This window comes from Tachyglossus aculeatus, chromosome 12 (genome assembly GCF_015852505.1).
Source record: "Tachyglossus aculeatus isolate mTacAcu1 chromosome 12, mTacAcu1.pri, whole genome shotgun sequence".
In the NCBI taxonomy this organism is placed as follows: domain Eukaryota; kingdom Metazoa; phylum Chordata; class Mammalia; order Monotremata; family Tachyglossidae; genus Tachyglossus; species Tachyglossus aculeatus.
In genome coordinates this window covers 8224042-8239364 of record NC_052077.1, presented here as the reverse complement: position 1 = coordinate 8239364, position 15323 = coordinate 8224042, and the positions used below count along the sequence as shown (strand labels likewise).

General features: G+C 44.6%; 1 protein-coding gene and 1 non-coding gene across 2 annotated transcripts in view; both read right to left on the bottom strand.

The window, feature by feature from the left end:
* ALPK1 (alpha kinase 1) overlaps positions 1-15323 on the bottom strand; it is a 115501-nt gene that overhangs the window by 50323 nt on the left and 49855 nt on the right. Inside the window, exon 3 of the mRNA XM_038754910.1 lies at positions 6148-6302. Within this exon, the coding sequence (XP_038610838.1) occupies positions 6148-6302 (155 nt within the window). The remainder of the gene's footprint in view (positions 1-6147; positions 6303-15323) is intronic.
* LOC119936021 lies at positions 8380-8539 on the bottom strand. The gene has a single exon (XR_005453616.1). It is a non-coding gene; the product is annotated as a U1 spliceosomal RNA (small nuclear RNA).

The window sequence follows — 15323 nt, the reverse complement described above, 5'->3', positions numbered from 1 at the left end:
GGTCTCTTGAATTAGAAGAATAAAAAAAATCAGCAGCTTGTAAACATAAAGCTTGGGGAGAGAGGAGAGAAAGATTGAATAAAGGAAGTTGAATACTAAAACAGCAACAGCTGGCTGGTAAATAAGGGGTCAAAACTGTAATTAAAATAATTAAAATTTGATTGTCTAACTTCAGCAAAGTGAAACAAGTATATCATTTCATAGTCAAAAGTAAATTCAATTTTTTACAGCTATTACAGCTGTACCAAGCCAAGGAAACAGTACGTGGTTTAAGAAGATGCTGGGCATAAATGGTGGCTCTATTTCTCACTATTTACAAAACAAAGTGGTTTAGTGATTGTGTATGGAGTCTACACAAAAGGGACACATCTTAAGAACCATTTAGTGGGGGTGGTTTCCTAATTTATAACTCTGTGGGTGAGACCAAGAAAATGTCCAGAAACCACTTACTTGGAGCCGAGACAAATTTGGCTCTCTGGAGGGCAACAAGGAAGCCTTATAGATTTATTGATGGTTTAGTTTATTGAGTCACTATCAGATCTGTGTGTAATGTAAACAGCTTGAAATTTCAGTGTCTCAATTTTAGGATTTGGGAAATGTTTATCATTGTACAGGGATATGACTAACCAACAAAGACTGGGGAAAGCATTTTAAAAATACGGAGCGCTTGCAGAGGAATTTCACTAATTCAAGGTGGCTTATTCTTCTCCTAATCAGCATCTGGTTTTAGCCTCTGAAGTTTATAACTCTCTGCCTGGTAAAACCAGGCCAATGCTGACTGTAAGCTCCTCTGGACTGTAAGCGCGTTATGGACAGGGAACTTGTCTGCTAATTCTGTTGTACTGTTCTCTCCCAAGTGCTTGTATAGTGCTCTGCACATAGTAAGCGCTCAATAAGTACCACTGATTGATTGACTGATCGGAGTCAACACAATCTCTGAAAGAGAACAGAGGAGGGGACTGGCTTGAGAAACCCAAGCTTAGGAATCAAACATTGGTCGCGATCATGTGCCACGGGTCTCCATGTTCTCAGGCTGAGGGGTGAGGATGTTGTCAATCATCCTATCATCCTAACCTAGCCACTCATCCTATCCCACCTGGATTTTGGCATCAGCCTTTTTACAGACCTCCCAGCCTCCTGTCTCTCCCTACTCCAGTTGGTACTTCACTCTGCTGCCCGGATCACTTTTATATAAAAACGTTCAGGACATGTCACCCATCTCCTCAAAAAACTCCAGTGGTTGCCCATCCACCTCTGTATCAAACAAAAGCTCCTCACCATTGGCTTTAAAGCACTCCATCATCTTTCCCTCTCTTACCACACCTCACTTCTCTCCTACAACCCAGCCCACAAGCTTTGCTCTTCTAGTGCTAACCTTCTCATTGTACCTCAGTCTCCCCTGTCTCGTTGCCAACCCCTAGCTCACATCCTGCCTCCGGCCTGGAACGCTCTCCCTCCTCAAATCCGACAGACAATTACTCTCCCCACTTTCAAAATCTTACTGGAGGCACATTTCCTCCAAAAGGCCTTCTCAGACTAAGCCCCACTTTTCCTCATCTCCCAAATCCCTTCTGCGTCACCCTGACTTGCTCCCTTTGCGCTTCCCCCCTCCCAGCCCCACAGCACTTATGTACATATCAGTCATTTTATTTATTTGTATTGATGTCTGTCTTCCTCCCCCTAAACTGTATGCTCGTTATGGGCACGGAATGTCACTGTTTATTGTTGTATTGTACTTTCCTAAGCACTTAGTACAGGGCTCCCCACACAGTAAAAGCTTAATAAATACAATTGAATGAATGAATGAATGAACGCCTAGGATCAGAAGGGCACACCCTCAGTCACTGGAAGTTTCTGCCACCACATACCTTGGAATTTTTGTCTTACCTTATTGCTGTCGAGTCGTTTCAGACCCATAGCGACTCCATGGACCCATCTCTTCCAGAACACCCCACCCCCATCTACAATCGTTCTGGTAGTGTACACATAGGGCTTTCTTGGTAAAAATACAGAAGTGGTTTACCAATCATTCAGTCATTCAATTGCATTTATTGAGTGGTTACCGTGTGCAGAGCACTATACTAAGTGCTTGGAAAGTACAATACAGCAAATAAAGAGAGACAATCCCTGCCCACAGTGGGCTCACAGTCTTGGGGGTGGGGGGAGACAGACATCAATACAAGTAAACAGGCATCAGTGTAAATAAATAGAATTATAGATATATGCACATATACATAAGGGCTACGGGGTGGGGAGAGGGGGGAGAGCAAAGGGAGAGAGTCAGGGTGATGCGGCAGGGAGTGGGAGCTGAGGAAAAGTGGGGCCTTCTTCCATGCAGTAAACTTGGGCCTCCACTCTCAACTCTCTCTCATGCCACTGCTGTATTCATTCAATTCATTCAATCGTATTTATTGAGCGCTTACTGTGTGCAGAGCACTGTACTAAGCACTTGGGAAGTACAAGTTGGCAACATATAGAGACGGTCCCTACCCCTCTGCTTGACTCTCCCGTCCGTAGCTGAGACTGGTAAAGTACTGGAAACTCTCCAGGTGCGATACTTGAGAGGGGGACCTCTGAATTACTATTCAGAAAAAAGGAAAAGTTTGACCTGGAGTGACATCACAAAAGAGATAAGAATGTACGGTCATCAGCAATGCCATTACTGGGTCAGTCCAATGCCAACCAAAGTCAAATTCTGCCTACAATTGCTGCTACAGTGTACACGGAAGAACAGTGCAATGACTGTTGCTTTGTTTTGGCATCCTGTGGGATGGTGAGAAATGTAGCAGCCGACAGCCCTAACATTCCCTCTAGCATGCACTTCTTATTCCTAATTCCTCATTTCAATCAAAGATGGTGAGTTTAACACTATTTTGTCCCGAAGTCAGTTATCACAGCCCCTAAGAGGTGCTTGGAGTTCTGGTTAAGTCTGATCTGATATTGCCACCTTCCGCTTTCTAGAGAGAGTGTGACTCGCCACCAGGTATTCACATGGAAGCTAAAATTGTTTCTGCCAGAGATTATGGAATTGAAAGCCTTCAATTCTCAGTGAGAGGAGGCAATGGGGACAGTGAGGGTGACAGTGCAATACACTGAAAGGTAAACTAGATCCACTTAAGCTTCAAGTTGAAGACAGAGCCTCAGCCAGTACAGTCTTGAACCCAAGCCTCAGTTCCTGTGTGAAGTTTTTCCACTGGTTCAACTTGTCAAGGGTTAATTTGTAAAACCTGATCTGTATGGAGGGTACAGGAATCATAACTACTGCTTTCAAGACACTGGTATTTGCCCCTTCCCTTCTTCTCTCCTTGACGGCCCTCTTCAACTGTTCACTTTCCAATGGCCTCTTCCCACTGCTTTCAAACATGCCAATGTATCCTTTATCCTAAAAAAACAACAACCCCTCCTTTGACCCCAAGGCTCCTTCCACTTATCACCCCATCTCCCTCCTACCATTCTTTTCCAAAATCCTGGAGCGAATTGTCTACACCTGCTGCCTCCACATCCTCTCCTCCGATTCTCTCCTTGACCCCCCTCCAATCTGGCTTCCACCCCATCACTCCATGGAAACTGCCCTCTATAATGTTCACAAATGACCTCCTTCTTGCCAAATCCAGGAGCCTTTACTCCATCCTAATCCTCTCAACCTCTCACGTGCCTTGGGCACTGTGAACCACCCATTTCTGGAAACACTATCTAATCTTGGTTTCACTCACACTGTCCTCTCCTGGTTCTCCTCCTATCTCTCTGGCTGCTCTTTCTCAATTTCTTTTGCAGGCTCCTCCTCTGCCTCCCACCTTTGGGAGTCCCTAAAGACTTGGTTCTAGGTTCCCTTCTATTTTCCAACTACACATTCACTTGGAGATATCACTTGCTCTCATGGCTTCAATTACGATCTCTATATGAGCCCACTGTTGGGTAGGGACTGTATCTGTTGCCAACTTGTACTTCCCAAGTGCTTAGTACAGTGCTCTGCACACAGTAAGCGCTCAATAAATACGATTGATTGATTGATTGAATGATGACCAAATCTACCTCTCCAGCCCTGACCTATCTCATTCTCTGGTCTCGCATTTCTTTCTGCCTTCAGGACATCTCTACTTGGATGTCCCACTGATACCTCACACTTAATGTGCCCAAAACAGAACTCCTCATCTGTCCACACAAACTCTATCCTCCCCCATCTTTACTATCACTGTAGACAACACTACTACCTTCCCTTACTACTTCCCTTCCCCAACACTACTACCTTAGAGAAGCAGCATGGCTCAGTGGAAAAAGCCTGGGCTTTGGAGTCAGTGGTCATGGGTTCAAATCCCGGCTCCACTAATTGTCAGCTGTATGACTTTGGGCAAGTCACAACTTCTCTGGGCCTCAGTTACCTCATCCGTAAAATGGGGATTAGGACTGTGAGCCCCACCGTGGGACAATCTGATCACCTTGTAACCTCCCCAGCGGTTAGAACAGTGCTTTGCACATAGTAAGTGCTTAATAAATGCCGTCATCATTATTATTCCCTGTCTCACAAGCTCCTAACCATGGTATTATCCTTGACGACTCATCTCTCATTCAACCCACATATTCACTATCACTAAATCCTATAGGTTCTACATTCATACATCGCTAAATTCCACCCTTTCCTCCCCATCCCAACTGCTACTATGCCTATCCAAGCACTTATCTTATCCCACCTTGACTATCGCACGAGCCTCCTGGCCAACTTCTTTGCCTCCTGTCTCCCCCCATTCCAGCCCTTACTTCACTCTGCTGCTCGAATCATTTTTCTAAAAACTGTCCAGTCCATATCCCCCCACTCCCCAAGGAATTCCAGTGGTTTACTCATCCACCTCTGCATCAAGCAGAAACTCCTTACCAATGGCTTTGAGTGCTCCATTGGCTTGCCCCCTTTTACCTTACCTCGCTGATTTTTCCTACTACAAGCCAGCCCAGGCACTTTGCTCCTCTAATGCCAACCAACTCACTGTATCTCAATCTCATCTATCCTACAACCAACCCTTGGCCTCCATCTCCCTCTGGCCCGGAACTCTCTCCCCGGTCATATATGACATACCATCAGTCTCTCCTTCAAATCTTTATTAGAATCACATCTCCTCCAAGAGGCCTTCTCCGATTAAGCCCTCATTTCTTCTACTCCTTTCTCCTTTTCTGTGTGAATCTGTACCCTCGAAGCACTTGAAATTCACCCCACCCTCAATCCCACAGCAATTATGTACAAACCCACAATTTAACTCTCTACCCCTCCAGACTGCAAGTGCCTTGTGGGCAGGAAATGTGTCTACTGACTCTGTTGTATTTTAACATCCGTTTCTTCCTCTAGACTGTGTCTTGTAGGCAGGGAACACGTCATTTAATACAGTGCTCTGCATACAGTAAGAGTTCAATAAATGCCACTGATTGATGGATTGACTGAAGAGGTAATAGGAGTATCTCTAGGAGGGTCTGACTGGCAACACCTCTCTTCATGATAGATTGTGAGCCCCATGAAGAGCAAAGACTGTGTCTAATTCCTATCTGTGTAGGCTCTCCCAGGGCTTAGTACAGTGCTCTGCACATAGGCACTTAATACCTGTTTTTACCACTACTACTACTACCACCACCACTTCCCTAGGCCGTCATACCATGGATAACCAGCCTATTTCCATTAGTTTATAATAATAATAATAATTTTGGTATTTGTTAAGCGCTTACTATGTGTCAAACACTGTTTGAAGCACTGGGGGAGGTACAAGGTAATCAGGTTGTCCCACATGGGGCTCACAGTCTTAATTCCCATTTTCCAGATGAGGGAACTGAGGCAAAGAGAAGTTAAGCGACTCGCCCAAAGCCACACAGCTGATAAGTGGCAGAGCTGGGATTCGAACCCAAGCCCGCGCTTTTTCCACTGAGCCACGCTGCTTCTCATATCACTGACTTGGGCAATGGGTGGGGAATGTCCCTGTTATATCTTTACACTGTACTCTCCCAGGTGCTTCATACAGTGCTCTGCACACAGCAAGCGCTCAATAAATACGACTGACTGACCACCTGAGGGTGGGTTTCTCGGTTCGCAAGAAACTCGGGATATCGGGACTCCGCTTGGGCCCTCGAATGCAGCACTTGTGTGGGAGCAGGTGGCTCTGTGCTTCATACCAGTAACTCAAGCAGCCTGGCGCCGATCACATCCTGCAGATTTGTTTTGTCTTCGGGGTCCACGGCTTGTTTGTACTGCCACTTCTCTGGCACGAAGGGCCACTTCATCTCCTTTGCCTCTTGGATTAGGGTCCTTAACTCGCTGGAGAGTGAAGCTGAAAAGGTCAAAGAGCAGGTGAGGAAATTGCAGGTAAAGAAAAGGCAGTTCGGTCTCAAAGGCTATGATGAAGCACCTCTACCACCGAAAGCCTTACTCTCCCTCTCAGCCCCTTGTTGGTTCTCGCTGAAAGAGGAACGATGAGAACCTGTCTGTCAGACGCTCCGCCTGGCCCGCTCTGCCCTACAGGTAAATCGGGGAAGTCAGGCATTAAAAAGGGTTTTAGCAGGAAGTGAAGCTCTCCATTGAATGTCTTTGTGTGAAGAGCCAGAGGAGGGAATGAAGGAAATGTGTTTTCCCTGTAAAATGAGAAAGGGGCTGACATTTTTTTGGCTGAATGACCAGAACTGACAGCATGGCTAATGGATACCCTATCACAAAACCCATTCCTGCTTCCCACCTCACACTTTCACTAAGATCGGCGGCAGGGTCCTGGAGGGGGAAAAATCACGACTGAAAGGACTGAAAAGCAGATCTGAAAGGGCGTATTCAAAGAAAAAAAAGAAAGCTAGACTGAGTCTAAAGATTATTACTCCAGATGCGGCACCCAAATCACTGACTGTGTGAAATAAGATGAAGAAAAGGGAGAGGGACGAAAATAAAATTAATGGCAAAATTTGAGCTGTAAACTCTGGGTTCAATTCTCCCTTTTGAGCTGGAGAGGGGAAAAACAACTCTCCTGCCTTCAACACCTTTTTGGGCATGGCAAAGCAAAATGAAGTCTGTTTCCCAGTCACTCCTTTTAATGGTATTTGTTAAGCGCTTACTACATGCCAGGCACTGTACTAAGTGCTGGGGTAGATTCAAGATAATCAGGTTGTAGGCAATCCCTGTCCTACATAGGGCTCACAGTCTTAATCCCCATACAGTGCTCTGCACATAGTAAGCGCTCAATAAATATGACTGATTGATTGATTGATTTTATAGGTGAGATGATTGAAGCACATAGAAGTGAAGTGACTTGCCTAAAGTCCCACAGCAGGTCAGTGGCGGAGCTGGGGTTAGAACTCCCCGATCTGTGCTCTTTCCACTAGGCCACACTGCTTCTCAAGCGCTTCTCACTTAACCTACTTGCTCTACATACCTCATAGAGCCACTGGCTAAACAGCATTATTTCTCTCTGCTTCTTGGAGAGGAGTTGCCAGTGTGCATATGGGGTAATCATGGCTTGTATCTGACCACCAACTCGGTCTCTGGCACGGTCTCTGGCAAGGTCCCTAGCCAAGCCAGCCACCCCCTTCTTTAGGGTTGCGCTTACCGAGGAAGTGAATGGGCACTGGAAGATCCAGCGCTGCTGTTTAAAGATGCAAGATCATGTATAAAGCAGCAGCATTTTCCCCACCCTCTTCATTAAGGCTGAGAAGAACACCCCTGGACTACAAGCTCATTATGGGCAGGGATCATGGTTGCTAATTCTGTTGTTTGTACTCTCCCAAGTGCTCAGTACAGTGCTCTGCATCTAGTAAGTGCTCAATAAATATGATGGATTGACTGACAACATATTCCACTCAGATTTGTCACAGCTGGACACTCCTTCCTTTCCCAAGGGAGGAGAGGGGTATGGGTTTCGCTCTCGTCGGTTCATACACATGCGTGAAATGTGTGCCTCTTCCTTCATGTTTGAAGAGGATGGTACTACATTCATTTGTTCATTCAATCGTATTTATTGAGCACTTACTTTGTGCAGAGCACCGTACTAAGCGCTTGGGAAGTACAAGTTGGCAACATAGAGAGACGGTCCCTACCCAACAGCGGGCTCACAGTCTAGAAGGGGGAGACAGACAACAAAACAAAACATATTAACAAAACAAAATAGGATAAATATGTACAAGTAAATAGAGTAATAAATATGTACAAACATATATAATATGTACAGGTGCTGTGGGGAGGGGAAGGAGGTAAGGCCGCCCACCCCCTCCCCAGCTATGGACCGACCTCTATAATAATAATAATAATGATGGCATTTATTAAGCGCTTACTATGTGCAAAGCACTGTTCTAAGCGCTGAGCACTGTTCTAAGCGCTGAGCACTGTGACCTCTAGAGAGTTTACCGCTATCTTTCAGAACGCTTCACCAGGGGAGAGTGCGAACGCAGGCCCCCACTACCATAAGTGATGCAGTCGAGTTTACCGCATGCAGAGAAATCGCAAGGGTCAGCACAGTCGAAGTGCAATGGCTGAGCCTCACCCTGAGAAAACCACCTGATCATGGTGTCTCCCCTACCAGATTAAGATCACCACCCAATCAATTAGCGTGGCCTAATGATGATGATGATGATTATGGTATTTGTTAAATGCTTGCTATGTGCCAGATACTGTACTAAGCACCCGGGTGGATACAGGCAAATCGGGTTGGATACGGTCCCTGTCCCACAAGGGGCTCACAGTCTCAATCCCTCATTTTACAGATGAGGGAACTGAGGCCCAGAGAAGTGAAGTGACTTGCCCAAGGTCACACAGTAATCAATCAATCATATTTATTGAGTGCTTACTGTGTGCAGAGCACTGTACTAAGCGCTTGGGAAGTACAAGCTGGCAACATATAGAGACAGTCCCTACCCATCAGTGGGCTCACAGTCTAGAAGGGGGAGACAGAGAACAAAACCAAACATACTAACAAAATAAAACAGAATAGATAGGTACAAGTAAAATAAATAGAGTAATAAATATGTACAAACATATATACATATATACAGGTGCTGTGGAGAAGGGAAGGAGGTAAGATGCGGGGGATGGAGAGGGGGACGAGGGGGAAAGGAAGGAAGGGGCTCAGTCTGGGAAGGCCTCCTGGAGGAGAGCAGACAAGTGGCAGAGGTGGGATTAGAACCCATGACCTTCTGACTCCCATGCGCATGCTTTAGTCACTACACCAGGCTGCTTCTCTAATGAAGGAATCCAGGGCACAGTCTTGTTTGGTCAGGAGAGCTCACCTCTTCCAGGAGGCCTCCCCAAACTGAGCCCCCTCCTCCCCCGCCTTACCTCCTTCCCCTCCCCACATCACCTGTATATATGTATATATGTTTGTATGTATTTATTACTCTATTTATTTATTTATTTTATTTGTCCATATTTATTCTATTGATTTTATTTTTTTAATATGCTTTGTTTTGTTGTCTGTCTCCCCCTTCTAGACCGTGAGCCCTCTGCTGGGTAGGGACCGACCCTATATGTTGCCAACTTGTACTTCCCAAGTGCTCTGCACACAGTAAGCGTTCAATAAATACGATTGAATGAATAAATGAATGAATGAGAGCCCCCAAGTTCCCTATCCTCCAGGAGTGGACGAGAAGCAGTGTGGCCTAGTGGAAAGAACACAGGCCTGGCCATCAGAGACTCTGGGTTCTGATCCCAGCTCCGATGTGTGCCCGCTGTGTGACCTTGGGCAAATCACTTCACTTCCTCTGTCCCCTCCTCTGCAAAATGGGGATTCAATACCTGTTCTCCCTCCCCTTTAGTTTGTGAGCCCCATGTGGGACCTGATTAGCTTGTATATGTTGCCAACTTGTACTTCCTAAGCGCTTAGTACAGTGCTCTGCACACAGTAAGCGCTCAATAAATACGATTGATTGATTGATTGTACCACTGAACGCTTAGTATGGTGTTCGGCACAGAATAAGCACTTAACAAATTTATTACTCTATTTATTTTACTTGTACATATCTATTCTATTTATTTTATTTTGTTAGTATGTTTGGTTTTGTTCTCTGTCTCCCCCTTTTAGACTGTGAGCCCACTGTTGGGTAGGGACTGTCTCTATATGTTGCCAATTTGTACTTCCCAAGCGCTTAGTACAGTGCTCTGCACATAGTAAGCGCTCAATAAATACGATTGATGATGACGAACAAATACCAAAAGAAGGGCCCACTTATGCAGATGGGCTGAAAAGGCCAATGCGCGCCCAACGATCAGGAGTGTGGCTCAGTGGAAAGAGCGTGGGCTTTGGAGTCAGAGGTCGTGGGTTCAAATCCCAGCTCTGCCAATTGTCAGCTGTGTGATTTTGGGCAAGTCACTTCACTTCTCTGGCCCTCAGTTCACTCATCTGTAAAATGGGGATTTTTTTTCTTCTAGACTGTGAGCCCACTGTTGGGTAGGGACCGTCTCTATATGTTGCCAACTTGTACTTCCCAAGCGCTTAGTACAGTGCTCTGCACACAGTAAGCGCTCAATAAATATGACTGAATGAATGAATGAATGAATGAATGGGCCCCAGCCTGAGAATGATACTGTGCACACATGAAGATTTTCATGTGAAGGTATGAGAAGCCGCCTGGTGTAGTGGACAGAGCATTTTCCTGGAAGTCAGAAGGTCATGGGTTCAAGTCCCGGCTCCACCACTTCTCTGCTGTGTGACCTGGGGCGAGTCACTTCGCTTCTCCGGGTCTCATCTGTAAAGTGGGGATCGAGACTGTGAACCCCACGTGGGACGGGGACTGTGTCCAGCCCAGTTTGCTTGTAACCACCCCAGCGCTTAGTACAGTGCCTGGCACATAGTAAGCGCATAACAAATGCCGCAAGTATTATTATCTCCGTCCCTAAGCATCTGCATTGACTCTTTGCGAGCCCTTCTAGACCGGGAGCCCACTGTTGGGTAGGGACCGTCTCTATATGTTGCCAACTTGTACTTCCCAAGCGCTTAGTACAATGCTCTGCACACGGTAAGCGCTCAATAAATACGACTGAATGACTGAATGAATGAATGCATCACCTGGTGCTGTTTGGAGTGCTGCTTCTTAGGCTCCTGATCTCTCCAAAGCATCTGCTCTAAAAGAGCCACCCCATTCCTCACTGCCGCAGAGCAGATGGGTCTGTCTGTCACTGCTACCTCCCAGAAGGGCCCTGCAGCGCTGCTTTGTTCTGGATTGTGCCTCGATGTATCCTAACATTCTTCCATTCCCAGCCCCGCTTGTCATTGCCCCTCTCCAGTACGCAATATTCAGTAGTTGCTTGGATACCCTGCTGTCAACCCCTCTCCTCCTACCTCGCAAAGTCGCGTTGCGATGAGCCTTGCTTCAGTGGCACAGACTGAATGCATTTTGGAGTCCACTGAACAGAGCAGCATGGCACAGTGGATAGAGCACAAAGCTGGGAGTCAGAAGGTCGTGGGTTCTAGTCCTGTCACCACCACTGTCTGCTGTGTGACCTTGGATAAGTCACTTCCCTTCTCTGGCCCTCAGTTACCTTATCTGTAAAATGGTGATTGAGACTGCGAGCCCCAGGTGGGACAGGGACTGTGTCCAACCTAATTACCTTGTATCTTCCCCTGTGCTTAGAACTGTGCTTGGCACTTAGCGCTTAACAAATTAATATTATTAAGAGCACAGGCCTGGGAGTTGGAAGGACCTGGATTCTAATCCTGGCTCCACTACCTGTCTGCTGTGTGAACTTGGGCAAGTCACTTAGCTGCCTTGTGCCTCGATTCCCTCATCTATAAAATGGGGATTAAGACCGTGAGCCCTATATGGGACATGGACTGTGTCCAACCTGATCAGCTTGTATCTACCCCAGCGCTTAGTACAGTGTCTGGCACATACTAAGCACTTCACAAATGCCATTAAAAAAAATCAATGTCTGGAGCATGACTCAAGTTCGTGTCATATAATTGTAGTTGAAAAACTAGCCCTTCTGATTGTGGAGGTCTCCTCTACATTTCTCTCCTATATTGTTCATTGGCCTATGATCAGTTTTTTGGAAGAATGGATTGTCATATAAAAGGACGGGAATTTTTTATCTGCAAAATCAAGGGCTAAACTCTTCTCCTTTTGTCGCTGTCACAGTCCTAGTAGTGTATATGACTGGAATCTCCAACCCAGATTTCTGCATGGGTTTGCATTCTTCCCCTGGTTCTGAAACAGCCAGGGAATGTGTATGTTTACTGTTATATTGTACTCTTCCTAGCACTTAGTACACTGCTCTGCACACACTAAGCCCTCAGTAAATGCAACTGAATGAATGAATGAACAGCCACAGAGATATGGCTTTATTAGTATCGAAATACTTCCGAGTTGATGTTTTTATAAAACATGTGGACAGGTGTCAAGTCATCAGAACAAAAAGAAGTAAAGCTAGATGCCCATCATTAACAAAATAAATAGAATAAATCAATAAATTGTACTCTTCCAAGCACTTAGTACACTGCTCTGCACACATTAAGCACTCAGTAAATGCAACTGAATGAATGAATGAACAGCCACTGAGATATGGCTTTATTAGTATCGAAATACTTCCGAGTTGGTGTTTTTATAAAACATGTGGACAGGTGTCAAGTCATCAGAATAAATAGAAGTAAAGCTAGATGCCCATCATTAACAAAATAGACTAAATCAATAAATTGTACTCTTCCAAGCACTTAGTACACTGCTCTGCACACACTAAGCACTCAGTAAATGCAACTGAATGAACAGCCACTGAGATATGGCTTTATTAGTATTGAAATACTTCCGAGTTGGTGTTTTTATAAAACATGTGGACAGGTGTCAAGTCATCAGAATAAATAGAAGTAAAGCTAGATGCCCATCATTAACAAAATAAATAGACTAAATCAATAAATCAAAATAAATCAAGTACTTCGAGGGTACAGATCCAAGTGCGTAAATGACACAGGAGGGAGAGGGAGTAGGGGAAATGAGGGCTTAATCGGGGAAGGCCTCTTGGAGGAGATGTGATATTAATAAGGCTTTGAAGATGGGGAGAGTGATGGTCTGTCGTATATGAAGGGAATTCCAGGCCAGACTGGGTGGGAGCAAGGAGTTGGCATCGAGAGAGACGAGGACAAGGTACATTGAGTAAGTTGGTGTTAGAGGAGTGAAGCGTGCGGGCTGGGCTGTAGTAGGAAATCAGCAAGGTAAGGTAAGGGGGGCAAGCTACTCAAGTATTTAAAACCTATGGAAAGGAGTTCCTCTTTGATGTGGAAGTCGACGGAGGTTCTTGAGGAATGGGGAGACTCCATTTGATTTTATATTTCTCACTGATAATAATAGCAACAATTTTGGCGTTTGACAAGTGCTCAGTATGTATCAAGTACTGTATTAAGTACTGGGGTAGAGTGCTTAGAACAGTGCTTGGCACATAGTGCTTAATAATAATAATAATGATGGCATTTGTTAAGTGCTTACTATGTGCAAAGCACTGTACTAAGCGCTGAGGAGGATACAAGGTGATCAGGTTGTCCCACGGTGGGGGTTCACCGTCTTAATCCCCATTTTAAAGATGAGGGAACTGAGGTGCAGAGAAGTGAAGTGACTTGCCCAAAGTCACACAGCCAAGTGGTGGAGCCGGGATTTGAACCCATGACCTCTGACTCCCAAGTCCGTGCTCTTTCCACTGAGCTATGCTGCTTCTCCAAATAATAATAATAATAATGATAGCATTTATTAAGCATTTACTATGTGCAAAGCGCTGTTCTAAGTGCTGAGGAGGTTACAAGGTGATGGGGTTGTCCCATGGGGGGTTCACAGTCTTCATCCCCATTTTACAGATGAGGTAACTGAGGCCCAGAGAAGTTAAGTGACTTGCCCAAAGTCACACGGCCGACAAGTGATGGAGCCGGGATTTGAACCCATGATCTCTGACTCCCAAGCCTGTGTTTTTTCCATTGAGCCACGCTGCTTCTCCAAATACCATTATTATAATAAAATAATTGGGACAGATGAGTGCTGTCCCTGTCCCTCATGGTTCACAGTCTCAGTAAGAGTGAGAACAGGTACTTTATCCGCATTTAACAGATGAGGAAACTGAGGCCAGAGAAGTTAAGTGATTTACTCAGGATCACGCAGCACATAAGTGGCAGAGCCGATATTAGAATCCAGGTCCCCCTGCTTCTAGATCCATGATCTTCTACCAGGCCACACTGTTTCTCACCATGTCTATCTTTAAAAACTACCATCACCTACTTTCTTGTCCATCATAAATTGCTCAAGAGTGTTGCTCTCATTTTTAATCAATTGAATATGCTTCTATTTTAATCTTTTTGAACTGCCTTCAATCGAGCAACTGATGCATTATGCCCATTGTAGCAGATTTTTCTAAACGTAGATATCTTTGTGGTTGGGAACTCTCACACCCTTGGTGGCAACTAATGTAATTTACATTTCCACATGGCCGTAATTTCTTGCTTGATTCACATCAACAAATTTAGGTTATTTCTTGACATATACTAATCTCTCTATGTTGGGGTGCCATATAGCCTATTTTGGAGTGCCATATACTTAATTAATTAGCTTCAGCTGCCCGATATATACACAGAATTATGATGTTCTTTAAATTCAGCTTAACCACTTCCATTAGTTTTTTTTCATATATCTGGATTTCTTATTCTTATCATTATTTTGATGTTTAATGAAAGATTCTCTAGAGTGCCAACTTTGCAGTTTTGACTTAAATTCTGTAATACTCTCAGATATGTTGCAAAAGTTTTACTATCTGTTTTCGGGCCTACAGAAAAATGGAGTCTTTTCATTGTTTCACTGTTTTACGGTAAACAGTAGTTCTGAAATTGCTAGGGTATAGTTCCTTTTTTTTTTTCCCATGGTTTGAAAGCTTAACATTATAAAACAAGAGTGTGTCTTCCCCTGATATTTTTAAGAATAATACATCCTACTGAGACTCTCTTTTAACCTTTAATTCACCTGCTCTCAGGAAAAAATTTACTACTTGTTTCCAATTGTGAGTGATACTCGCTTTCAGTTGTAAACTGCAAGGTGCTTTTAGTCTTCCATGAATAAATAGGAATCTTTTCTCCCTCAACAAACAGGATTCTTTCTATGTACCTTCACTGATTACTAGCCTTTTACGAAATAGCATGTGATGTATTTATTTATACATTTAACTATTTTCAAGTGAAACTGGCTTCTGTTCATTCTTGACGGTTCCTCAAGAACTTCCTCTTTACAGGAAGCTAACCAAATTTCACGGCTGTTGAATGGGTTAAGTCAGTTGATCATTACAGAACACTCCAAAGACGAAAGATTATGAAGGATGGATTATAACCAGAGCTGTAAATAAGTTGGAACTCAGCTCCAGT